Source organism: Phyllostomus hastatus, unplaced genomic scaffold, assembly GCF_019186645.2.
Source record: "Phyllostomus hastatus isolate PE091 unplaced genomic scaffold, TTU_PhHast_1.1 phas_contig_210, whole genome shotgun sequence".
NCBI lineage: Eukaryota > Metazoa > Chordata > Mammalia > Chiroptera > Phyllostomidae > Phyllostomus > Phyllostomus hastatus.
The window spans coordinates 17,782,101-17,809,024 of NW_025333737.1; the positions used below are offsets into that span (position 1 = coordinate 17,782,101).

The 26,924-nt window shown below is 36.3% G+C and overlaps 1 protein-coding gene across 6 annotated transcripts in view; it reads right to left on the reverse strand.

The window, feature by feature from the left end:
* Positions 1 to 26,924, reverse strand: part of BCAS3 (BCAS3 microtubule associated cell migration factor) — a 485,527-nt gene that overhangs the window by 271,122 nt on the left and 187,481 nt on the right. For all 6 annotated transcript variants that reach the window (XM_045836907.1, XM_045836908.1, XM_045836904.1 and 3 more), the window contains exons 17-19: positions 12,226 to 12,350; positions 10,106 to 10,271; positions 8,028 to 8,128 (exon numbers count right to left, since the gene is read on the reverse strand). In XM_045836907.1, the coding sequence (XP_045692863.1) occupies positions 8,028 to 8,128; positions 10,106 to 10,271; positions 12,226 to 12,350 (392 nt within the window). The remainder of the gene's footprint in view (positions 1 to 8,027; positions 8,129 to 10,105; positions 10,272 to 12,225; positions 12,351 to 26,924) is intronic.

Here is a 26,924-nt window from a genome sequence, read left to right on the forward strand (position 1 = left end):
TAAATCCACAGACCTGGGAATCTCACAAGCCCCAAGCAGAAGAAATCCACAGCACAGGTTTAATTTATTTTCTATTTTTTCTATATTATTTCTATTTTTTTATTGATTTTCACTCTGACCTTTATTATTTCCTTTCTTGTACTTACATTTTTTTCCTCCTCACCCTAGGACATTTCTTCATTACTTTTAGAGAGAGAGGGGGAGGAGATGGGGAGAAAGAGACAGACAGACGGACATACATCAACATGAAAGAGAAACAGACTGGTTGCCTTCTCAACGGTGCAAAGACCAGGACTGAACTTGCAACCTGGGCATGTGCCCCAACTGGAAATCAAACCCCCTACCTTTCGGTCTATGCAACATGGCTCCAGCCATCTGAACCACACAGGCCAGGGCTCCTTTCTCGTACTTTAAAATGCTTAACTTTTTCTAGTTTGTGAATGTGGAAGCAAAGGTAACTGATTTTAAAATTCTTCCTTTTATAGGCCAGGCATTTAGTCCTATAAATTTCCTCTTGAGTACTGACTTAGGGACATCTACACGTTTTCTACTTTTCTTTAAACTTTTCATTTTGAAATGATTATGGATTCTTAAGAAGTTACAGAACAGTACAGAGAGATCTTATATAAACTTTACCTAGTTCCAAAAACCAGAAATTGCCTTTATACAATCCACAGACCCTATTCGGATGTCACCAGCTTTACAAATACAATTTTATACACACATTTTGTGTGACAGAGTGTGTGTGTATGTTTGTGCATAGTTCTACTCATTTTTGTCACTTGTTAATCTGTCTAACCCCTACTACAATCAAGATACAGAACTGTTCCCTCACTACAAAGATCTACCTCGTGTTTTATAACCACATGCAGCATCCTCCTTACTGCTTTGTCTCTAAGACTTGATCTCTATAATTGTCCATTTGATAATGTTATATAAACACAGTCTTTATTTCTACTTATATTTTTTAGATTTTTGTATGCAAAGTTTGAGTTGGCTTTTTTTTTTTTACCTGGCATAATATCCATGAAACTCATACAACTTTTGCAGGTATTTATACTTCAATCAACATTTTTTTGCTGAAGAATATTCTAAGACATGAATGTGTTTTTTATTTTCATTCAGTTCAAAATAATTTTTTAAAGATTGTATTTATTTATTTTAGAGAGAGGGGAAGGGAAGGAGAAAGGAGAAAGGAAAAAGGAAAAAGGAAAAAGGAGAAAGGAAAGAGAAACATCAATGTGTGCTTGCCTCTTGAGCGAACCCTACTGGAGACCTGGCTTGCAACTCAGGCATGTGCCATGACTGGGAATACAACCAATGACCCTTTGGTTTGCAGGCCTGATCCACTGAGCTACACCAGCCAGGGCTAGTTCAAAATAATTTCTAATTTCCCTTTTAATTTCTTCTGCGTAGCACATATAATTTAGAAGTATGTTGTTTAGTTTCTAAATATTTGTGGATTTCCCAGAGATCTGTTATTTATATGCTATTTAATTCCTTTGTGGTTAGAGGATATACTTTGTATGACTTGAAAGCTTTTAAATTGACTGAGACTTGTTCTATGGTGCAGAAGATGGTCTATATTGGTCACTGTTCCCTGTGCACTTGAATGTATTTTCTACTGTTGTTGGGTGGAGTGTTCTACTTAGTCTGATATAGCAACTCAGGGTATAAAGTGTGTTTCTCCTAAGCAGCATATAGTTGGAGCTTATACTTCTATCCAATGTGAGAATCTCTGAATTTTTATTAGTATGTTTAGATAATTTAAAATGAGTATTGGTATGTTTAGGGTCACATCATCTTGCTTATGTGTTTCCATTTTATTTCCTTTCTTGCTATAGATTGATTGCTTTTGATTATGTACAGTTTTGACATCACACTTTATCTCTAAGTGATGTTATACCACTTGCATATACTATAAAAACCTTACAATAATAATGTCCCATTTCTCACACCCCTAGCCTTTGTGCTACTGTTGACACTGTGTTTGTGTGTGTATCACACATTCACACACACACACATTTTAAAGACATTACATTGGTGTATATAAAAATGTGTCTATATAAATATACATACATATATATTTTTTAAAGACCACAATGCATTAATACTATTTTTGTGTTTACAGTAAATTGTATTATTAAAAGACTTGAGTAACTACCCCCAAAAACACATATATTATATGTTCTAACCATGGTGTCATCTTTTTTCTGCGTAAAGGACTTCCTTTAAGATTTCTTGTACAGCATGTCTGCTGCTGATAAATTCTTTAATCTTTTGTATATCTGGAAAAATATTTTAGCCTCATTTTGAAAGATATTTTTGAGAATATAAAATTCTGAATCAGCAGATGTTTCCTTTCAGCACTTAAAAGAAATATGTCATTCTCATCATTGTTCCTCAGTACGTAACATCTTTTTTTAACTCTGGCTGCTTTTAAGATTTTTCTCTTTCCAAGTGATTTTGAGAAGTTTGATAATGAGGTACATGGTATGGTTTTTCTTCATGTTTCTTGTGTTTGGAGATTTACTGTTCTCCTTGGATCTGGGATTTTATATCAGAGATGAAATTTTTGTGGCCATCTCTTCTGTCCCACCAGTCATCCTGATTTGGAGAGTCTCATTTCAAGTATATGTCAGCTTACAGCTCAGTAAAACTGTTTTTAATTTTTTTTCTTTGTGTTTCATTTGGGATCATTTCTCTTGGTCTATCTTCAATTTCACTAATATTTTCTTCAGCAATTTCTAATTTATTCTCACTCTTATCCAATACAGCTTTCACACCTAGGTTTTCATATCTAAAATTTTAAGTCTTCTTAATATTTCCCACATCTCCACCTTTTTAAACCTATGGAGTAGAGTCATAATAACTTTTAGTGTTACTCTTCCTGACCCTGTATTATCTCTAGGCACTGTGCCCTCTACAATGTTCTGATGGTTGCTGTTTCCTTGGCTTTGGGTAGTTCCCCTCACCCACCAGTACTATGTCTGATACTAGAAGACCCTCTCAGATATTCAGAGTTTCAGTCTGTGCTGATCTATTCTCTCTAATAACCTGTCCAGCTAATTCCAGGTCAGGAGTTAACAGATAGTAAATATTAAGGGTTTTGTGGGTCATATGGTTTCTGCACTATTACTTAACTCTGTGGTTATTATTTTAAAGTGGCCATAGACAATATATAAATGAAATGGTGTTGCTGTATTTTAGTAAAAGTTTTACAGTAATAGCTTATGGTAGTTTGCTGAGAGGTACTCTTCCTGGGTCTTGCTGGGCTCTGAGTGCTGTCCACTCCGTATTCCACTTGGATTCTCCATCACTGCAACACAGTCTAGAAAACCCTTAAGGAACAACCTGAGGCAACTGTAGAGCTCAGCTCATTTTTTTCCCATCTCTCAAGGACCACTGTCCCTTACTCCCTGGTGTCCAGTGACTGGAAAACAGTTGCTTTATACTCTACCTTGTTTTCTGTTATTGCTTCAAGTGGGATAGCCAATCTGATCCCTATTATTCTACCTTTGTGTGGAGCTACTATTATTGAAATGAAACCTCAAGAAATGCTCAATGAAATTAAAGCACACTATTTTCATACACAAATCACATTGAAACACGTTTCTTTGAAGGATATCTGTTTTAAACCACTTTCAATGTTCTCCATCCCTTTCCACCTGGTGCCAAAGGCTCTACCCACCTTTCCTATAATGTTTTCAAAGGTAGAGGAAAACAATTACATTCCCAATAAAACACAGGAGGGTTCTATAGATCCCTGTCACCTTTCCATTGTGTATCAAAGCTGTATTTGTATTGAAAGATCTTTTGTTACTACTTAACAAAGAAAAGGCAGTAAGCTTACGGAGGAACTTCTCATGTACCCACGTCTGACCTTCCCCCAACAAAGCTAGCTAATGTCAGCAACTTAAAAATACTGCCACTGTCCAATTACCTGAAAGAAAAGGAGGAAACATTATTTTTCCCTGTGAATACAAATTCCCCAAGTCCATTCAGTAAGCCCTATTTTTCATTTACAATTTTGGAAGCTCTAAAACAGACTACTTTAGAATCATAGTTAAAATGCCTAATTTAGAAAAGATAATTATAGCATGTAATTTTTTGAAGAAAAACTCACTAATCTCTGCTATAATCTTTTCATAAACTATTCTCAAGATTACTTATGACCAAGACAAAACATTTTTCTCTACTAAATTCTCAACTTTTACCTTTACTGAGCTGTATAACAAGATTAGATAACCATCTCACATTCACTTTGCACATATAAATTAATCAGTCTACTCAAACCATATGCACTTGCTGTTATTTGACTGGCAATTCCTATGGCTCAACCTAATAAGTAATAGAGTCCTCCCTGCCTCCATAGGAATCTCTGTAAGGATCATTCAAGTATGATTCAATGATACTCCAAAATATCTCTATTTTATTATATTATTATAGGTAGGAAATGTGGCTATAGTTACATATACAAAATTTGATACTTTTAGTTACTTCACTTTAAGGTCAGGTAAGAAGTTGTGAGTGTTTCAGGCTGGACTTCCTTTCCTTGCCCCACCAGTCACTCTTCCGCCACATACCCAAAACTGTGTTTATCAGCCAGCAGGGGATCTGTTAGGGTTACTGGGCTGGAAGGGGAGTGGGGGGCCCTTGCTAAACATCCTGCTCTTCTTTCCCTGAGGCGAAGTCTCTTTCCCATTTCAATTTACATCACTCTTCATCAACTATTATTATAATTTACAAAGTTTGCACAAGTCTGCTTCATGTGGTCCACAGGTCTAAATACAACCAAAGAAAATGCTTGCCACATTTGTGAAGTTTGTGTTAAGAGTTTTACTCCAAATGGTTACATTTGAAAATACTTATATATTTTCAAAGATTTTATTTATTTATTTTTAGAGAGAAGGGAAGGGAGAGAGGAAGAGAGAAACATCCATGTGTGGTTGCCTCTCACACGCCCCCTACTGGGGACCTGGCCTGCAACCCAGGCATGTGCCCTGACTGGGAAATGAATTGGCAACCCTTTGGTTTGCAGGGTGGCACTCAATCCACTGAGCCACACCAGCGAGGGCTGAAATACGTTTAGTAATGTATTTATCAATTGTCTTCAAGTTAGGAAATAAGAGGTAATTTTCAATATGGTTAAGTAAAACAAAAAAAAATCCCCAGCATTACATATGGTATACATATGGTATATTTGTGTTTCAGGAGGTCATATTGTTTCAAATGGCTTCAGTAAAGAGCACTGGAGAAAAAGCAAGACAGTAATAAGGAAGTCTTTTTTTAATTTTTTTAGCTTCTTGATTTTAGAGAAAGAGGAAAGGGAGGGAGGGAGGGAGCAACAGACAGACAGACAAACACAGCCATCAATTTGTTGTTCCACTTATTTATACATTTATCGGTTGATTCTTGTGTGCACCCTGACTGCAGATCGAACTCAGAACCCTGGCGTATTGGGAGGATGCTCTAATCAACTGAGCTCCCTGGCCAGAGCAAGAGGGTCTTTTTAATGAGCTTCTAACTTGCATAAAAGGCTCAACAGATGGGCAGGCAAAGGCATTCTCTCTAAACTGGCTCCAGCATTGCTTTTACCAACCATATTTCAGGCCTTTAACTCTCTGACGCAGATGTCCATGTTTTGCAGGCTGAACTCCTTCAGTCATGTAATAGACTCACATATTCAGAAATCTCAATCAAATAACCTTTCTTTATGGAAGGCACAAATTCTGTGTCTATACTTGCAATGTAAAGAAGCAATATAATACTTATCACAAAATTGCCTGTCTCTTAGGTATTTTTTACCTATTAATTATAGCTATAGGAACATTTCACAAGATAAGAAAAAGCATATTAATTATTATCCATCACTTGGATAACAGATATTGTCAAAATCAGATAGCCAGAATAGGTATTTCATTATTCAGGTCCTGAAGTCTATTATTTGAAAATACGCACTTTTGAGATAAGTAACAACAGTACAGAATGATGCTTAAATGTATATATTGTTTTATAGTTTTTAAAGGGCTTTAGCCTCATTGACCATAACACCTTTATAACAGCAAGTATTATTACTGCTGTTTTATATTTATCAAATTATTGGGAAATAGTTTAGAACTAGAACCCAGGCCTTTTCATCTTATCCCATTGTTAGTCCATCTGATATTCAAAAAGTCCAACGGGAAATGCATTATATTACACATTTTAATTAGAAACCGTAGAATCATCAGTGACTACGTTCTTTCAAATTATCTCTAATTCCTTTCTATTCCAACCCTGCACTACCTCACAGATTTGTCTTGTGTTCTCTGTAATACAGTCTTAATTAAAGCCCTCGCATCTTGCTCCAGGATCACCCAGCCTCCACTCCCCTCCCTCCCCCTCCTCTGAACCTCCTTTTGCAAGACTGCCAGAGTGATCGTTCTAAAATGCAATTCTGATGGCATGGCTCTGATTCCTGGAAACATTTGATGGCTTGCTACTGCCTACAGTGGCGGTTCGTAAACCATGCACCTGGAGATTTGTGAAGTTCTAAGAATTGGACAAAGGTGTTCGGAGCTGCTAAAATCAAGTAATACCGAGGAGCTTAATTTGCTGGAACAAAAATATTAAGGGATAAAGATAGTTGCATTTGTTTTTTGCCCATGTCACTTTCTTATATATCTGAGACTTGCAAAATTAGTTATTTTTCACCCATGATGAGAGGGTAGAAGAAAATGTACTCATTATTTTAATTAAATATCATATCGGTGTGATGTTTTTTCTAGTTCATATGAAGGAGTTTAATATAGGCTTAGATAATCTAGAACCTAACAACTTTTATGTACTCTGCTTTTGAACCAGAAAACCACTTACATACTACCCCTCTCTGTAAAGTCTTTGACAACTGAAGTCATTGCCCTCATAGTTCTTTGTACAACCCAACTCCTCACAGATGCACCCATCTCACTGCATTTCACTTTTTCATTAAATGCCCATCTCTCTAAATAGACAGTGAATTCACTGACAACAGAAGAACAAACTATTCACATCTAAATCCCAAGTGCCTGACACGTAGAAGTCACTCAATAAAGACACAAAGGAAAAATCAGTGAGTTCAGTTATATAAGAGAGCAAGAATGCCAACTATTTCTTACAATTACGGAGTTTTGTAACTGTGCAGCAGAGTCAACAAATTTTCTCTGTTTTCAGTATAATATATAACACATTACATATTATAACATAAAATAAAAGTTTTAGAAATATTTTACTTCGTGCTGTATTAACACCAAGTGAGAAAACAAGTTCAATACAACAAAACCCCATTAAAAACATAATGTTGATTTTTAGGAAGTTTCTTTCAAAACACGCACTGCTCAGTGCCATGACGCTTAATTAAGGATCCAGTCAATTCTACAAAACTGAATTATAATTGCAAAGAATTGTTAATTCTATGACCACAAACTGGATAATAAACATTAAATTGTCTTTTCATAATTCCCCTACAAACAAGGCTGTATATTTTCTCCTTAAGGAAAAAAAAGAACCCAAATCATCTCTGCAAATGTAAGGGCTCAGATATGAAACTAAACGAAACTAAACAAAACCAATGCAGTTGCAATCATTACTTCATTACTGCAAGTAAAATACTACAAAAAGAAAAACCTGCTGATACAGTTTTCAGTGAAAAGTGCTTAACTGTTTTCATGTCAGAAATAGATACCAAGTTTTATGAAAGTTTATTATATCCTGGTATCCTCTTTTTTTTTTTTTTTTAACTTTTCAGCCCACCAGGCATGGCCTTGATATCAACTTACGTAACTGTAGGGCTACCTCTCCTGGCCAGAGAAGACGAACAGCCAGAGGCAACTCAATGCTAGGTCTCACGGTTTCTATTGTGGTAAATAACTCCCTGGCCTCCAGCTACCTGTTTATTGCCTATGGACGATGGAGCAGTGGTAATATGCATGGTTACATTAAAAGTCAGCATTTTAAGATGAAATCTCAAAATGCTGCATGGAAGGAAGAAAGCAAGAACTACTCACGGCCAGCGAGCAGGAACTGGTAATACTGTACAGCATCTGCAGCGAGGAGCAGAGGGTGGTTTGCATTAAATGGTGGCTGCAATTCATTCCACTGAGGCGTTCTGAGGAAACAGCAAAAGAATATTAGTATTTAGGCTTAATAGATGGTATGTAAATCACCATCACTGTCACCACGTACAGACATTGATATAAACTCACACTATCTTTGTAATCATTAAAATGAACTTGTTGGAGTGCTGAAACCTGAAGCACAAGGCCATCTGCTCAGAAAGAATAAAAAGGTGGCAGTGAGTCATACAAACTGCACAGAGCCAGTATCGGTTTGAAGCAGAAGCCCCTCCATCAGGACAGGCTAGACATTCAAATTACTGGACAGAGAGGAGGGGCAGAATTCTAATTTTACCTAATTTCTGACAACTGTTAGAGCTCTCTGGTCTCAGAATATGTGTGTATTTTCCAAGAAACTAAAACAGGTAAAAGCGATTGGAAAAAAACAGTTATGTTAATGGTTGACCGATTATAGACCTAACCAGCATCCGAGTTCCAAAATAAGCCACTTATTTCAACAACGATGGTGCAGTAATTTTAATTAGATCTGTCCCCTCATGAATGGTTTGATAAATAAGATATTGATCAGATTAATCTAGTGCCATAAAGCAGTAGTAAAGAATGCTGGAGCCTTCGAAAATCAATATAAGAATATTTTCAAATGTTGAACGGAAAGGGGTCAGTTTTGTGTCCGTTTTTGTCTGCTTCCTCCCATACATATGTCAGGGTCAGTTCTCTCCGTCTCTCCTGCACCACTGCACTCCATGCGGAACAGGCTGACTCGAGATTCCAAGTCCCAATCCTTGTTAGCTCACAAGGATGCTAGGGACTAGGTACTTTTAAGAAGGACTCTGAGTAATAAACACTTCTCCAGTCTTAACCTTTGTATCTTAGGGAGTCACTTTAAAGAAAACCTTGCAATCTATTTATATTAGTTTCTATTCTCTTTAGTGGCTGCCTCAATGTACACTCTATTTCAGCAAGCATCAGACTGAAAATAAGAGGGAGCACTAAAGCTCTGCATGTGGAAAATTAAAACAGAACAAAACAACAACAACAACAACAACAACAACAACAAAAAAACCCAAGTCCTAAAAAAAGGTCACACAAAGATTCAAGGAGGAAGGAGTTCAAAAAGAGGTATTCTCCAAGGCATATAACAAAGACAACTGAACACACAGGACCACACTAAAATCTGTACACAAAATGTTCTTCATAGCATAATTCATGGCAGGTAAAAAGTGGACATGCCCATCAACTGATGAATGGATTAAAAAATGTGGTGTATCCACACAATGGAATATTGTTTGGCCATAAAAAGGAACAGGGTTCTGATACATGCTACAACATGGATGGACCTTGAAAACATTATTCTAAGCGAAGGAAGTCAGATGCAAAAGGTTACATTTTGTATGATTCCATGTGTAAGAAATGTACTGAGTAGACAAATCTAGAGATGGAAAGTGAAATGAATGACTGCTAATGGGTACGGGGTTTCCTTTCAGGGTGGTGAAGACTGAGTACACCACACCTACTGAAAATTCACTTAAAATGGATGAATTGTATTATGTGTAAATTATGTCTCAGTTTAAAAAAAAAACTATCAATACATGCCACAATAGGGATGAATGAAAATAATTTTGCTGGATGAAAGAAGCAAGACAAAAAAAGTACACACTCCATGATTTCATTTATATATAAACATCTAGACTTCTACCATAAAGTAACCTATAGTGACAGAGCAGATCAGTGGTTGCATGGGGCTCCACTGGTGAGTAGTGATAAAGAGGGGCAGGAGGGAGAGAGTAAAAAGTGGTACTAGATACCATTTGCAGGCAATGGATATATTTATAAAGTAAATTATGGGATTGTTTCCACAGCTGTATGCTGATGTCAAACCTTATCAAATTGTATACTTTTAATATTTTATACAATGGAGCTGTTAAAAAATGCATGTTGTATATTAACTGTAATTGAAAAAACAACCTTTTTCTTAAACAAAAAAAGAAAAGAAAAAAAGGAGGTACTACCTAACCAGAGTCCAGCTGGCTCGAGGTGATGTCATCATTTCCAGTGGGGTGTCATCGCTAATCTTGGGGGCAGTGCTAAGTGGCCGTGGCTCCATCAGGTGCTCCACCAAGGTCCCATAGCAGCTAATAATGTAGAGAGATTCAACGACAACTTGTTTGGACTGATCTACAAGCAGAAAAACAGAACCTGGATGTTTGACAGTGACAAAAAAGGAGCATGGCATAATTTTTACAAGTTCCTGAGGCTGCTGGGAGAAAACAACGCAGGAATTTTTTTCACATGGTGTCTGCCCTTTACCTAAAGGTTGCCTCTCATTTAAGTATATACTAATGAATATAAAAATCTCTATGCCGTCAAAATTTTTTTTTAAATCTTAAGCAATGTATTTCAAGAATGATATAAATATACTCAACGTTCTAATATAGTGGAACAATATTTTCGGTCTTTTGTATTTGTCTACAACATGTGTCCCGCATTATGAAAAATCAGTGATTTTAGGTGGGACGGGGAAGAGGGACTGACAAGGAGCAGTGAATGGACTGTTACACCGGACGTACCCACTCGAGTGCACGAGAGGCTCTTGGCAAGCCTAAATCAGCACACCTTCAAACTACATTCTCTCGGCAAACTTTCTCTTTAAAATTTCTGGATTCAAACAAACAAACAAACAAATAGAAAACACACATATCCTCCTCCCCCAAATTCTCTTCCTTCTATCAGTGGGATCACTGCCCCCATGGTAAACGAAGACCAGTCATACTTTGAGGTCAGGTGTTGAATATGGATCTAATCAAATGACTTTATACAGAGTACACATGTCCTCAGTACCAAAACAGGTTTAGTCCTCTCTCTCGGGTTTTACAGTAAACCTGGGAGCATATAAAATCACTCATGAATGCTGGGTGGGTCACCTTATCTCTATGCCAGAGGAATTAATTACAGCTGATTTGAGAGAATGGCTAATGACCAGTCAGTGGGGCATAAAGGAGTAGCAAGTTAAAAGGGTAATTAGAACAGAAGGGAGAAGCATTTGAAATCGAGCTTCACTGAGGGTTTTAACTAACAACAAAAAGTCATTTTGATAACATCAGTAAAGCTAAGGAGGTAACAAAAAAATAAAGATGGGATAAGAAAATGGAAGGCTTGCATACTGTACTGTGTCCTCTCCCACTCAGGTAAGGAACCTGCTGTGCCTGAGATCCTATTTCCAAGGAGAGGGTCACTGAAAGGCGATAAGGGGGAAGGGGCTGCGTCTGGCTGGGGTGGAGTGTAAAGGAGGGCCATTTTGCCAAGAACAATACAGCCTGTGGAACTGTTCAAAGAAGTGCCTCACTAGACTAGGTTTCTGACCTACTTTAATAGTACTAAAAGAAGGGGGAGACCTTATTCAAAATTAAATATTTGGTCCACAAATGTAAGCATTCTCTTCTACACAGAATCAACAAGCAAACACATACTAAACAGTAATTATGTAAACATTTTAGGTACTGAGCCTGATGGTAAATAAAGGGATTTTAAAAAAAAACAACAACTATATCAATTCAAAGGAGCAATGGTTACATAAAAGATGACCCATTTTTCTGAGTGGCAGACTTATTGTTTAATTTATGACATGGCAAAGTTGTTGATTCTTTTTTAAGTCAAGATTTAGCCTTTGAAAACCCGGTTTCAAACTCTGTTCCATCACTTACTAACTATTGCTTCTAGCTAAGATATTTAAACTCACTAATCTCAAGTTCTTCGTATCTAAAATAGAGGTAAAAAAGTTTTTTTAATTAAAAATAGAGATAACAAGGTTTTTCCTTTCCACACCTCTCCACACCTAGAGAAGGTATGAAATTAGCTTGACAAAAATGTAAAAGCTACATTGAGAACACCTGTAAACTGTCACTAACAAAGCAAAATAAAAACACCCAACAGGCAATTTATTTAACATTTAGTGAAAAGATAGCCTTTCTTCTTGATTAGTCTTGAGTAGTTGAGAAAGACATGCTTATTGAATGGAAAAAGTGGTTTCTTAAATACTGAGTTCAGGATTATTCAAGGACAACAGCTATGAATTTTCCTCAAGAAACAAGTATTACAAGCGCCCAGTTTAATTCTTGGTAAAAATACTCACCTTTTTCTCTTTTCAGACCTGCACTATTTGCAATCCATGACCGGGACGTTCCAAACATTGCAGCCACGCAAAATTCCCCGCCCACCGATTTGCTGGGCGAAATCTGTGGAGGTGGTTTAACTTTGCTTAAAAAATAAAATAATAAAAAATATTACCATGATGCACTCACAGTCCTTGAGATGACATATTTTCCTTAAAATTCCACCCCTTAGTATTCAAACCCTCCAATGCAGCCATGCATTTTGCCTTAATAACTGGTGGTGTAAGACTGCTCTGGAATAAAAATTCCCAAGTTCCAGAGTGCTATCAGAATAGCAACTTATAAGGCCAATAAAAATTAACACCTTTTTGAAGCATGTGCTGGTGAAATCCTAGTCACTTCTTTTCAGATGTATAACAATTCCCTGGAGACTTCAAAGTGGAACCAAAGAACCAGCATAAACATCTCATGATAATAAAACAGTTTATTTACCATTTCATTTTGATATATAAGATTTGGGATTGACAACTCATTTGAATGGAGGCAGCACAAATGAAAATAATGAGGTGATACACAACAAAACCCCGAAAATGCTCTCAGGCACAGTGCTATGTAGAGTTACCAGGGGTGTCCAACCTTTTAGCATCTCTGCGCCACAATGGAAGAAGATGAGTTGTCTTGGGCCACACATTAAATACATTGTGACACGTAAGCACACACAAAAAAATCTCACAACGTTTTAAGTAAATTCACCATTTGTGTTGGGCCACATTCACAGCCATCTGGGCTGCATTCGGCCTGCGGGCCACAGGCTGGACACCCCTGAACAGGTGTGGAGATCTAATGATGTAATGCAATTATATTCCCTCATCTTCCAATTTGTTTTTTCCTTCATAGATTTGTGAAAATGACATGTGTATTTTTGTTGTTTCTCATGTTTGAGGGCACACTAAGTAACTTGTTATTTCACATATTTTACATATCTACCATTAAAAAGCACTTGTTTTCCCCAAATCAGCTTTCACACTGTCGACTTCTGCCAACCTCTTCTCTTCCAATCCCATATTTCCCTTCTCTTTTGATTTGCGAACGGCTTCCCCAAAATTCATCCACAATTTTGCCAACCGCCTCACATAAATGGTGGGACTGTCTTCCCTAACTCGCAGACCAGAAACAGCCTCCCTGCGCACTGGTCGAGATCACAGCCCTGTCGGGCGCAAGAGCAACAGAGCTCCGATGCTCCTGCTCTGCTGTCAGTTTCCAATGTCGAGTAATGTCATTTCTACCTTGCTTTGCTCATTATCCTTTATCTCTTTATCTTTTAATAAAGTATGGTTGGATGGAGAAAGACTGGTTTTTGGAGTAAGGAAGAAACCTGAATCAGAATCCAAAGGTTACCACTTACTAGCTGTGTGACTTTTGGTTCAGTTATCTAATATTTCAAAGCTCAGACTACTAGTATGTAAACTAAAAGTAGTAGTGTGGACCTCACAGGGATATTTTAAAGGTTAATATATTTGTTCTCGAAGTGTCATCCCCTGGCTAGTAGCACCACCTTGGAACTTCTGAACATGCCAGTATTTATCATGCCACACCCTAGACATATGAATTAGACAACTATGGGGGTGGGCCTAACAATTTGCCTTTTTAAGGAGCCCTCCAGACATCGGGTGCATGCTCAGGTTTAAGAAACACTGTGTTAGGTAAAGTGCATAAAGCTCTAAGGGACTGCCCTTATCAGAACTCAACCATATCATCCTGCTCAGCAATGCTAACTCCCTTCTCTATAGCACACCTAATTAAAAAAAAAAAATAGACTTTGCTTTGCTAATCTCAGATCCCAGGTGCTCATGATGACTAAAATAAGTCCCTCATATGTTTTACCTCCTAAGCCTTTTGTTTTGACATCTCCCTGCTCGGGAAAGCAAAAAGTCTGGATCAAAGGCCACTGATTGGTCTTTTTGATTTCTCTCTTGCTACCAAATCCATGGTAATGCACATTGCCATGTATGAAAAGGTCTCATTTTCCATCAATAGTACTTCCTAAGCACTGCATATCAGTACCCACAAAGATCGCATCCATGCCTAAAATACCAATAACCTTTGCAGAGCTGCAATAACCTACCAACAAAGAAGAGCCCTCTCCACCTGAGCAAATGTGCACCTTCCAGGGGGACGGGCGTCAGAATTGTTCTTTCTGGTCATGATGCTCTTAGTTGTACTATATCAGCATGTAAACTCTCCTTTCAAGCTTTATTTCCATCAATGACCTACTATCACTGAGCTGTTGAGGTCCTGTAATGAGCATCTTTTAAGTTCCACTGGTCATTTTCAACCCTTAAAGAGTTTGGGGGAGGTTAGAGGGAATGGCGGGGCAGGGGGGGAGAGAGATTGGGAGAGAGACACAGAGAGAGAGACACAGAGAGAGAAACATTGCAGAATTTTTTGAAAGGAGTTTCCAATTGTGTGACTATGTGGTTTTCCTAGAATCCCCATCAGGAAACAATAATACTGCAATGTACAAATAAGCTTCACAAAGACAGAATTCAAAGCTCTTTTCAAGTTACTGAATGTTGTTTTTGTTTTTGTTTTTGTTTTTAATCATGTGGTGAGTAACAAGAGAAAACAAATGAGCATGCCACTTCTTAGGAGGGCACAGACTTAGAAACAGTTGCTACTGGGCTGGATAGCAACCTTTACAATGGAACAAAAAAGAGTAGGAATATGATAGGGCATCAATTTGTTCTTTGGCAATGCTAAAACATATTCTGTATGTTTATTAGTTTACAATCTACTCAGCCAATGTCAAAAGCTAAATCTCTCACCCTTCTTTAATGTTGTACAAAGCTCAGCTTCTGAACACACAACTAAAAAGTATCAACACAGTATCATTTTAAATAAACTCATTATCTCCTGCAGAGATAATTTGTAGTAAAAGTATGCTTAAAGTTATGTAATGATCATTTTTATTCCTATACCTCATTATTTCTTCTTTTTCCCCATATGAGGCCTTAATAACTAACATTAGTAAAAGAGTTAGTGTTTAGTAAGAAATGGAGTTTGCAATCCTGAAAATAACTTGCCACCTCCTACATGACATAGCTCTGTGTATTAGGTATGAAGAATATTTGATAAACATTCATAATAAGTTATTTCTATCATCAACCTATATTTGGAATGACTACCCCATTTAAGCAAAACAGAACATAAAGATATGTGGGCGCATATATATATATAAGATTTCCAGAAAAACAAAAGAAGAAATAATCTGAAGATTATTATTAATAAAGTACTTCCTATGTAATATACCCAAAGGGAGAAATTTAACTTTGACTCACTTTGCCCTTCATCCTAAGTATTAAAAAGACCACAACCAGGAATGTGGGGAGGATGTAGAATTGAACTTTTCCACAATGACCCAGAATAACCTTGCAAAATAACCTTTTGGTAACAGAAAGGTAAAACACTGAAAAACGGTACATATGTGAAAGAAATAAGAGTGAAAAGAGCTAGCCTTGTAAGCTGTGCTCGCCCATACTTTGGTGGCCACCACTGAGGACAGCATTCCAATGCCAGCCCTTTTTTTCTTTCTTCCTCTCAACATCTCCCTTTATGCTCGAGGAGGGACTCAATAAATCTCATCACAAAACATTTGCAAGTTAAAAAGAATACCTCTGGGTGTTTGGAGCCCTTCTCTCACTTATGTATTAACTTAATCAATTAGTTATATGATGTAAAAATACAATTTCAATGTATACATGTCCAGAAATTCCATTGTGCTGATTACGGTTATAAATGAACAAAACATACTGACAGCACAGATGGACTCCTCTCTACTGAGAACTCACTCTCTTTACTCCCCTGAGCCTGTCATAAATGACCAAAAATAAAAATAAATACTTGGCTTAACTGCAAGCAAATGCAAAAGAAAAATGGGATTAATTCAACTTTCACTGTATCAGGCAAAATAATAATCATAAGACTTGACACAAGATAACAAGATAATCAAAAGTACAATAAACACAAAGAAACAAAACAAATAAGGTGTTAAATTAAAAAAACAGGAGTTTAACTTTTTGTCATCTCTTCTGGGAGACTGAACTGTTTAGTCATAGAATGAGAATCCTTTTTACTGCCGTCAGAAGTTCTGGGGACATTAACATTATGACATCTTTTGAAATTATTTACAAAGACTTGAAGTTATCGATTGGCTTTTACTGTACTACGTAATCTGGTCAGATTAACATATTGAATTTCTCTTGGCTATTTTTTTCCCCTCCAACGTTACTGAAAAGAAAAAAAAACAGCAAAACTCTACTGATATCTAGTTTAAAATTAGGCAAATGATGCCCATTGGGATAATTTTACTGCATCCCACAGGACAGATACAAGTGCTGTATCTGCGGATGGCAGAAAAGCACCAGGGAAGTCCGATGTCCTGTTCTGAACGACTCAGGCACGAAGAAAGCTAAACTGAGATAGAAGCACCATTTCTTTCCTTCTCAGTAAATAAACAGTAAATAAAACATTCTCAAGTTGAATGTCAAATATAGAAAAATAACAAAAACTGTTAAAACAAAGAAGCTCTTGTAAAGGACATGGAAGTTGTCAAATTTAAAACATAAGTGCGCAGTCAATGTTTCAGTTTAAACTCTAGACACAACATTGGTGTGAGAATTACAAGTGGCTTAATGCCTTTGTGTTAAAAAAATATTTTTATTCATATTCCTCACTGACATTAAGCTTTGAAAAGGAATTTAGAAGTTTTCTCTCACTTTCAACTTTATTTTTCAAAAATAAGGATTAAGAGGTAAACTGAAATTATTTTAAAGATATTAATAATATATCTAAAATTATTCTATTGCAAATTGTTCTTAGAGATCTAACAGATTTATGTAAGCTTTACAGACAAAAGGTTATCTTCATATATATCCTCCCTTCAAAAATGAAATTATAATATTTTAATATTTTCAGAAGTATAAGAGAGCTTGAATAAAATATTTATTTTTTATTTTATTTTAATTGTTGTCCAAGTACAGTTTTCTGCCTTTTACTTCCATCCCAGCCCACCCCTCCCCCATTTTTGTCCACAGGTCCTTTATGCTTGTTCCTGCAAACCCTTCCCCCTTCCCCTGGAACTCCCTCCCCTCTCCCCTCTGGTCACTGTCAGCCTGTTCTCCATTTCAGTGTCTTTGGTTATATTTTGCTTGCTTGTTTGTTTTGTTGATTAGGTACAAAATATTTATATATTGATCAAATAAATACTTTCAGACAAAGCTAATTAAAACTTTAATATATTTTAATACATTTTAATTCTTCTTTAAAATTAACCCTATATAATATGAACACAGGTTATGTGTAAGGGAGACATAAAGTGTTATATACATATGTTTTTCTTTTGATCAGACATTCAAGAATAGCAGTACCTTAAACACAATACTGCACTTGCACATTATGAACTCAATAAATACTTGTTACTTATTCATAACACTGAAAACAATTCACTTTTAAAATTCACAATGGTATTTCTCTTAAAATTTCTGTATTAAAATATATCTACACATGATTATTTTATTTTATAGTCATTCAAACTCAAATATTCTAGAGTAGACATAATCTTTGGGATATATAAAATATTGTAGTTAAATGTCAAAGATGGCCTACACGGTCAGCTTCCAACAGGTTATTTTCTTATCAAAGGGAAAAAGACATCATTTCAAACTGACTCATCTGAAACTACATGACTTAAACAATTAAACCAGTTTATCAAAGCAATAAAAATTAGTAGGAATTTGTGACCTATCAAAAGCAAAATCTCATTTAAATATAAATGTTGCAACCTAAAAGTAATAAAAATTTTACGTAATTTATGTAATATTTTAAAAGGAACTGTAGTAAAGATTTCATATTTTTCCAAAATACAAGTATTACCCAACAACTAGAAGTACTATAAACATTTCTATTTAGAATTGTTTTATTTCAACAATAAACAGTAAATAAAACATTCTCAAGTTGAATGTCAAATATAGAAAAATAACAAAAACTGTTAAAACAAAGAAGCTCTTGTAAAGGACATGGAAGTTGTCAAATTTATATTCATTTTGCTGTCTTAATTTGAGGTTTCATTAACATCTTAATGGGAAAAACATGCACCACTAGCAAAGGAGCGTATTTTAAAGGAGGAGCTTTGAGGCTAGCATAAGTGACTAAAAACGAGTTTCTTGTGAGCTAACGATGGCATCAAACAAACCACAAACCAGTCTTCTAAAAGACAGGCAATGATTTAAAAGTCTACTATATTTCATATATCCCTTTCTTTAATCTGGCTCTTTTAATCTTGTTTCAACCTCAAATCATTTCTGGTTGACAAGTGCTTTGGCTTAAATTTGAAGCGCACATAAGCTGTTGAAGGAACGGACTTTTCTTATTTAACATACAACATTTGTTACTCCATCTTTCCTTCTATGCTAAAACTTCAATCTTTATTAACATACTAAAACTCTTTTCTTTGTACTTAGAATGAGACATTTATCCTACAATGGAATCTTATTTAATTCTAAGTTTAGTCTACAAAGAAATTTTGTCATACGTTGAATCTGGCATTTAAAAATCGACTGCTCACTACAAGCTCCTAAGTAAGATTCATGTATCTTATTTGTCTTTTAAAGAAATCTGATTAACAGAAGAATAAAGATGAACTTTCATGGAACTTTTATTTATTTATACCCTGAATTTGTTGAGAATAATTTCATAATCTGTGTCCTAATTTTGATGCTACATTTCACAAAGGAAATTTTTATGATGCTTGTCATTCTATTCTCCTATGATAATAAAATTTTCAGATGTTCTTGTGGCATACGAACACTGAAATTAGTTTGAGTCTAATTACACTGTACCTCAAAGTAGTATTTAAGCTTCTTTTTGTCTAGCAAAAGAAAAAATATCGGGAGGGTTCCCTTCCAGTATATTGGGACAGTATGAACAATCCGCAGCAGCAGTTATGAGAAATAATATATATTATATATATGCAGAACTCTTTCAGTCTTCTGAGTCAATCTGTAAAACTGATATTATTTACACTTCCCAAAACATCCTTTTGACTCACTTGCTCTTAAAAGTAAAAAAACATAATCTAAAGAAGTGTCTTTTCAAAATAATATTTTTCCTTTAAATGGGGAAATAATAGTAGCTGCTAACATTTACTGAATCTTTATCTGTGCTAAGCAATTTATACTGTCAGTTCATTTAATCCTCACAATGAACTTATAAGATAGGTGCTCCTGGCAACTCCATTAACAGATAAGGAAATCAAGAAACAGAAAAGTTCTAGAAAGCACCCGAGATCACATAGGTAGGAAGTGTACGAGCTGAGGTTTGAGATCTAGGCAGCCTGGTTTTGGACCCCTGATTTTTAACCATTATGTTAAACGCACTATACCAGGTTCTAAATACATTCTACTTCACATCTTTCTATAACAGTATTAAATATATTGTTTCTTTTCAATGGTCATCTTCTCTAAGACAGACGAAGCTGTAGTTTATGCACTGTTATATAAGAACTTTCCAACATAAATGTAAGCTATGGTGAGTAGGTGCTATTAACTCAAAATAATAAATTATTTAGGAGTTTTTATGTGAAATACCAAAATTATTCAAAACAGAAGTGGATCTTGTTCCTTTGGTACCAAATATAAAAATTTAGAGAGTATTTTTTATATTGTAGTAAATATATTTATACTACAAAATAAATCATATCTTTCAATGTTCAGCATGATATATAGGAAGCTTCTATTACTATAATACTCAAAGCTTTCAATGTGTTAGCCTTGTCATATTACACTAGTATTGTGAGAGAACTCTCCTAATTTCCTTTTCTTTAATATTAATCTGTGATTTTTGAAATTTGAATTTTCAAGAATGAAGTAGACCCAAGAAAACTGCTGTTTTAAAGCATAAATATCAACATTCATGTCCCATCTACAAACTGTTCAGAACCTCGGTGCATCCATCTGTGACCAGGCCATGCAACTGAAAACAACAGCACGAAACATCTACTTTCTGAGAGTACAACAAATGAATTAGGCATGCGGGACTGAACCGAGACTCACCATGGAGCTTTTATGGAAAAACACCCCGCTCCAAACAGATAAGGCCTTTGTGGAAAAGGGGGGAAAATGCACAAAAAATTAGAGGAAAACTCATTTAACATTAACAAATAACATGTAAATCATACTGTTAATAGGGTATGGACAAAATAACTGAAAAAATTAGTAGTCATTGGTTAATTCTTCTGTAGATACTAATGACCCTGATATAACCAGTAAAAATGATGTGTAGTAACAAAACCCTGAATTTCCATAGGGTTAGAGATTTCAAAATGCTCTGTTTTTCCCCCTTTTCTGGAGCAACCCTGTAGGGCTCCTAGGTAAATTAAAATAAATTGCACTTCTGAGGCCCTTTAAAACAAAGTACAAGTTAAATGGAATAATCAGATGAAGAAAAGAGTGGGATTGGTAGCAACAGATGTGTGGTTGTGTGACACCGAACGTTTAAAACCAGCTAAAGATAGCACAATAAAAAAATCGATAAGCATTGTCTGCTGTTCACCCGTTGTAGTCTCAAAGCCATAGAAAGGAAGCACATATTTCTAAGCTGTTAATTTCTAGTAAGTTGAACTGCATATTGCTGGTCAAAGGAATAAACATTAAATACAAGTACTATGATTTATTTTCATTTAGGGTCACACTCCAGGAAACTGGCCTTTCTCTTAATAGTGATACAAGAGATTAGCTCCCCTCTATTGGGCTAGGCTAGAATCAGTAAACTAAAGCCACAATTGCTTGTTTTAAATACAACTAGGGATACCAAGTCAGACTGCAGTGTTACACATATTTCCTCTTAATACTCTCTTCACAGTAATTAACACATGCTATGCCCATTTGCACACAAAGACGGCTGGCTGATTTAATTATATCCAGAACAAAATACTGCTATAGCATCTGACACTTGGAAGGGAGATGTAACAAACTGAGAAGGAAAGCACACTGGCAAAACTCAGATATTTTCTTCTACTTTGGTGCTAGGCACAATTCAAAATTCCTGCTAATTAGCATTAATCTCCCAGTGAATTGAGTATATTTGAGTAAAAACTGAAACTTGAAAATAATGCTTTCACAACACTAGCTACAATATTGAGGACTACAGTACAGAAGATAGACAGGAACAGAGATACTAAAGAGAAGGAAGAGTGAGATGGAAGAAGTGAGATACTGAAAAAGGAAAAAGAAGGAAACTTCACAGATGATGCCAATGCAAAGCAAGGAGCTCTCTCTCTCCCAGTTAATGGCAAGACCGCAGCCACAGAGACAGTGTCGTCTTTCACACTGAAAACAGCGGATTTCAAACTTTTTTTGACTGTGACCCATAAAAAGATTTTTTTTCATGTGCAAGCTGTTGTGTTTTTGTTTGTAATCAACTTTACTATTTTCTATTTCAATGTTTTCTAAACACTCATGATAGGATTTAGTTACAATGAAGATTAATACATATTCTAACAGGGCAGGTCTGGGAGGGGCCTGAGACTCTATATTTCTAACAAGCTCCTAGGTAGTGCCCAAGCTGTGTGTTTACAGAACCAGTAGCAAAACTGCATTTTATTCTATTTGATTTCGCTAATGGCAGAAACAGTCACAATCCACTTTTCTGATTTCATGATTCACTAATTACATCGGAAACATGCTACTGCAGCTCACCCTGCACCTTGACAAACACAGAACTGAGACCACGTGAAGACTCCAATCAGGAAATTCAAGGTGCAATACATTTCCATATGCCCACGAATACCTCCCAAGTGAAAAGGTTATTGTTGGCTCACAGGACCCGACTTCCTTTAATTTTCTTCATGCTGCAAAACACGTGCTGACAGGAGTACTTGTGATCTTGACCGTCGAGTCATGAGTTGCTCTTTTGTGTATATTATATGTATAGACACTGGAGAGTCTCCAATCTCATTCCGAATATCAGACTACAGCTCATTCATTGTAAAGAATTTTGAAAGTTTTATCTTTGTTCTTTATGACTTCAAAGGTTTCTCTAAGACTTCCCCAAAACCAGCCAAACAAAAATGAAACAAAACAGAGCTTCTACATTTCAAAAGACCAGCTGATGTTCTCTACCTATAGACCCAGTAAATACCTTTTTCCAGGTTTAGGTTTCCTTATACAGAAAAAGGAAACACGCCCTGAGCGGGTAGCTCAGTTGGTTAGAGCATCATCCCAGTAAGCCAAGGTGGCAGGTTCAACCTCCAGTCAGGGCACACACAAGAATCAACCAATGAATGCATAAATAAGTGGAATGACAAATCGATGTCTCTCTTTCTCAAATCAATAAATAACAATTTTAGAATAAATAAGTAAAAAGGAAACATATCAGCCAAATAGACTAAACACAAGCTTTAAAAAAATCTCTTAGATTCCTTTCCAGGCAGTAATTGTGTATTACCAACAACAAGATTTCTACAGTTGTGTCCTTCCCCACAATCCCTAAATTCAATTAGCTCTCCAGACACTGCAGTAAACAGGCCTATACTAAAGAGCAGCATTGCTAAGTTTAAAGTCAGTATGGATTCCACTGCTCACAACATAACCCAGTTGTGTGACTTTACCGTTATCCTTCTCCGATCAAATAAGAATCTACTGGCTAACAAACACAGCTCAAGGAGAAATCGGAGGGCTGGGGAAACAGGGTGAGAATCTGCTTTAAAATGTACACTTGGCACGTTCCCAGTCTATACTCACCCACTTCATCCTCACTCCTACAAACTGGACCTCTGCCACGCACATGTAAAAGAAGAGCCACAAACTCCCAGGAATTAGTGACTGACGTAATTACTGACTTTGTATGGGTAGTGTCAGCTGCTCTTTTGAAATGTGCCTGCTTCATCTTTCCTCAATAGCAAAGGAATGAAAATATAAAGTCACAAAGGACAACTCCATGATCCAGCTGTCTTCACCTATGACTTTCACCTCCCCTCCAAAATCCCACAGTTGTAGTTTTACACAGGGGAGATTAGAAGGCAGTAGAGAGTACGAGAGTGGGAGTCCGTGTTGAACTGAAACTGTATTAACATATGCAACTCAAATGATCATAGTCAGATATTAAGTATTTGTGTTTTCCAAACACTATTAAGTTTCAGCAGATTTAACAATCCTACCGTAAAAAAACCTATTCACTTTGTCATGAATATGTCCTTTTAAAGTTAAATTCTGAATGGAAAATATCAGGACTGGCCAAGAGACGAAATATCAAGAAACATTTATTAGAGACTTATTTACTGTCCAGCATGAAATGACTTGGCCATTGCTTTTCAAAAGGTTTCTTCTGGAGACTCTCGGAAGACAGGGAGGAACTGTGTTGTATATTGTACACGTTAATGCCAAGTCAGTCTGTAAAGTCAGATGCATTTTGTTGGACACCACATAGCACCACATAGCACCACAAAAGCTTTGGTTTTACTAGCAGAAAAAAAGGCAAATGTGAAGGTTCTTTAAATGCGAATAAAAAGTAAAACAACTTGATTTGAACATGGTGAAATCCTCAATAACGTAACTCTACTGCTGAAAAGGTATTAATAATGACTAGGCCCAATCATCTGCCGAGTTAAAGAAACAGTTGGAGTTTAAGAGAAAATTACTATAAACGTACTCTGAAAGTCCCATTTTATAACTGATCATATCCCAGGAGGATTCAGGCACTATCACTTAACAGACATCAGAATGAGCACATATAAATATTAAATGTGCTGAACAGAAAAAAGCAGAAGGAAGGCGTACAACTCTATGTGGGAAACCGGAAAGTCGTACTCTCTGACAGGACATTCCAGGAGCTGTAAGGACTGCTGCGTTCTGTGTGCCCCCGGCAGGGAGCAACTGGAAAAACTCACATGCATGCGAATTAGTCCTCATGTCATTTTCAAGTGTTACTTTTAATTTTTCATTAATATTAACTGTTACCTACTAAAGATACCTATGGTACTGTTGGCTCTCAAATTATTGAGTAGAACAAATGGAAGATGAAACGGATGGCTAAACTGTCCAATTTAAGATATATTCAACAAGCATATTTAAATGACAAACTCAAGATTTTCATTAGAAAAATTGTAGATAACATTCAAATTCTGGCAGATGTGGCAGAAAAGAGACTAGAACAGCATAAATACACTGGAAAATTTCCTAGGAAATTATTGATGACTTTTAATACAGTATATAATATACTTTATCTGCCCTCCCTGCCCGCCCCCGTCCCGCCACAGATTTACGGTAACACGCGACAAACCATAGTGCGGTTTAAGAACTTGAGTGATTTAGCACAACAATTAGAAACTCCAACTATAGTAAGTGTATTGCACATGTTGACACACCCATTATCCATTCCAGTGAAAGGAAATACACTGTCCGTAATTTTACGTGTGTGACCACGTTTAATATGCTGCCATTACTAAATAAAACCAATCATCTACATTTTCTAAATGCGGCTCTTGCTCAGCACTGGCACAGGGCTCAACAGCAAGGGGAGTAAATGGGAACAAAGGTGTGGGGGAACTCGTATACTATGAGCCTGAAAGATTATACTCTACACCTATAAATTTTTATTTTTGAGATGAATAAACTGACCTACAACACACTGGTGACAGGTGGTGGAACCCAGATGAGAAGCCAAGGCGTCAGAGCCCTGAGTCACTCTTCTCCCACTGCATCACCTAACACACAGCCCGGGGCAGGCCCAGGGTTCCTAGTACCCACCCCAAGGTGCTCACTAAGAAATGATTAAATATAAAGATGGGGGAGGGGAAAGCTGCTCCATTTAAGGAAAAGGAAACCTATGAAAAACACCAAATCATCTCCTGTTTACTTCACTAAATTTGGTCAGCTAGTTAAGAGCAAGGAAGTAAGTTCATTCCCAATTTCTATACTTTTCATTCCTATATATATTTCATACCATATATTTATATATATATTTATATATTTCATTCTATATATTTCATTAGTCTGACTTCATTTTGAAATTTACTATTCTCTGCTTGTGCCCCTAAAGTGATATGCATATATTACTGTTTGCTTAATGCACATAAAATTAAGTGTATCGAAACTTTTACATAGGAAACATTTAAAAAATGTTATCACTTACTTGATTCATTAATTCACCCAAATATCTATGACATGCTGCTTAATAAATCCCTACTACAAAAACTAAACACTCCCAAACAAGGACCAATCTCTTAGTACCTGGTTTCACTTTTAATAGAAGAGGAGGAGAACTGTTCTTTATATGTGATAAAACAGGACAGAGGCCTTCGATCCCAGACTGGATGGGAGCGGGTTCTCTCTGAATGAGTGAGTGTTGAAAGGAATGACTCCTCGCACTGCTCTGCCTTCACCGCTGCACACTGCGCTGTAGCAGGGTTAGGCAGCAGCTGTTGCCAAAATAGGCCTTGTTTCCTCCAAGTGCTGCTTCAAGGTACAGAACGTGAAGGTGTAAACACATCTGTCTTTTGCCATTTGTAGTTTTTACTAGCCTCGTGCGTGTCTCAGAGTAAGACAGATGGTCCCTGACACTGCTCAGGCATTCAGAGATATATATTTCCAAAAATAAGGGCAGATGTGAAACATGGTAAATTCACGTTTTATCCCCCGAGGGTTTGAGTTGAGGTTGCCATCTCAATTTGGTTATTTAAATATAGGATTCTAGGCAACCCTTAGAAATCGCTGTGCTAGAAATGTAGGGTTTTGTGCTTATTTTATGCCTTTATAACAACGTCTAGGACATAGAACAAATAAATACTGACCTAACCTAAGGGAGTACATCATTTTCCTAGGTAAGTTATCAGGGATGTAGGAAGTAGTCACAGAACCTGCATATCTACAAATGAGTGCGCTCTGTTCTCTTTCTACATAACCTGTGAAATACTTATTAATTTTATTTTTTAAATTCTAGGAAAGGCATTTCACAGAAGCAAAGTTAAGAGTAAATTAGAATTTCCAGAATGAAAAGAGACCCGGGAAATGAGAAGCCCATTTGCTCATCACACTGGTTACCTTGGTGTGGCAATCAAAGTTCTCAGTAAGTATAATAAAATTTAATGGAAACAATGTAAATTAGCTAAGTGCAGTCTTGAGAAGTGGTCACAGTAATAATTTATAAAATAAAAATAAGTAGAGCCTTTCAAAACTAAGGGGATAAAATACAATAATATAAAATGTCTGGGATTTGTTCAAATCTCTGCATATGTCATCAATGAAAATTCAAGGAATATATTTTGTGCCTGCAAAATAAATACTACTTTTGGTAAGGGAAAAACATGTACTTCAATGTAAACACTAAGTGTTAAAATGAAAATGATAAAACCACAAATTATATTCTGAAAACTCTATGATCAAATGTTTGGGTGAACTACAACTACAGCAAAAGAATTACAAGGAAAGTCACAATAGCAATTTCTGAATATAATCAAACAGAGCAGAGAGTGACTTAGGCATATTAAGGCTTGGAATCTAGCAACAGCCAAGTTATGAATACTATGATTGAAGTGTTTATAGGTCACTGTAATGTGTGTTAATAGGAAGGAAAAGAATAGTAGGAGGAGAGGAGGAAAGAGAACAGTAAGAGGAGGAGGGGAAGAAAATAGCAGGTGGGGTAATTCTTGTGCATTAAAGCTCTTCCT